At 48.6% G+C, this 843-nt stretch overlaps 1 protein-coding gene across 1 annotated transcript; it reads right to left on the reverse strand.

Annotated features, from left to right (window-relative positions):
- Positions 1-278: 278 nt before the first annotated feature.
- On the reverse strand, positions 279-728 carry LOC107040397. Its single transcript, XM_015260476.1, has one exon. It carries the CDS (start codon positions 726-728, stop codon positions 279-281), a length of 450 nt encoding a protein of 149 aa, XP_015115962.1.
- Positions 729-843: the final 115 nt, after the last annotated feature.

Here is an 843-nt window from a genome sequence, read left to right on the forward strand (position 1 = left end):
CCATCATTGACCTGGGGCAACTGATGACCTTCCTCGTCTGAAGAAGAATCAGCTGTCCTAACTCTGGAGCCATTCGTTCCAACAAAATCCTCATCAGTGAAGACGTCCGAATTCACTGGAAATAATCCGATCCTCCTGAAACCACTGATCGCATTTCGAGATACAGATGCATGTTCCAGGGCCTCCCCAAACAGTCCAGCAACTTGTTCATGGGTTATTTTGCGCGGGGCATTCGCTCGGAGCCACGCAGTCGCTGCGTTCCCAAAAGCCATCTGCAATCAACGCATACACGTCACATCCAGTGGCTGCATCCTATGTGTGCAGTGGGGAGGCAGGCAGATGATTATAACCCCGTGATCCGTTGCATATTGCAGTAGCTCCAGATTATACTTATGTGATGGGTGACCATCACATATCATAGCCACTGGACGCTCCTTCGATGCTCTCGTGTATGCGACAAATTTTTTAAACCAGATAAAAAATGTCTCTTTGTCGATCCAGCCTTTTGATGTTCGGACAAAAGTACTGTTCTCAGGAGCACCCACTGCGTATGCCTCTGGAATCGGTGCACTGCCAGGGTAAATGAACATGGGAGGCATCTGATCTCCTGAAGCTGATACACACATCTCCACTGTAACAAGTTGTCCCCTCTCTGCTGAAGCAAAAGTGCCCACTTGCTTTTGGCCCTTCCTGGCGAGGATCTTTGGAAGTGATTTCGGTACGGTCATCATACCGACTTCGTCGACGTTCCAAACTCTGTCGGCAGACAGATTGTATTCATCGAAAATCTCTAGGTACAATTCAAAAAATTCGTCCACAGCCTCTCGCGTGAAGCGATGTGCA

The sequence above is a fragment of the Diachasma alloeum genome, unplaced genomic scaffold (assembly GCF_001412515.2).
Source record: "Diachasma alloeum isolate Michigan unplaced genomic scaffold, Dall2.0 Dall_scaffold_00331, whole genome shotgun sequence".
In the NCBI taxonomy this organism is placed as follows: domain Eukaryota; kingdom Metazoa; phylum Arthropoda; class Insecta; order Hymenoptera; family Braconidae; genus Diachasma; species Diachasma alloeum.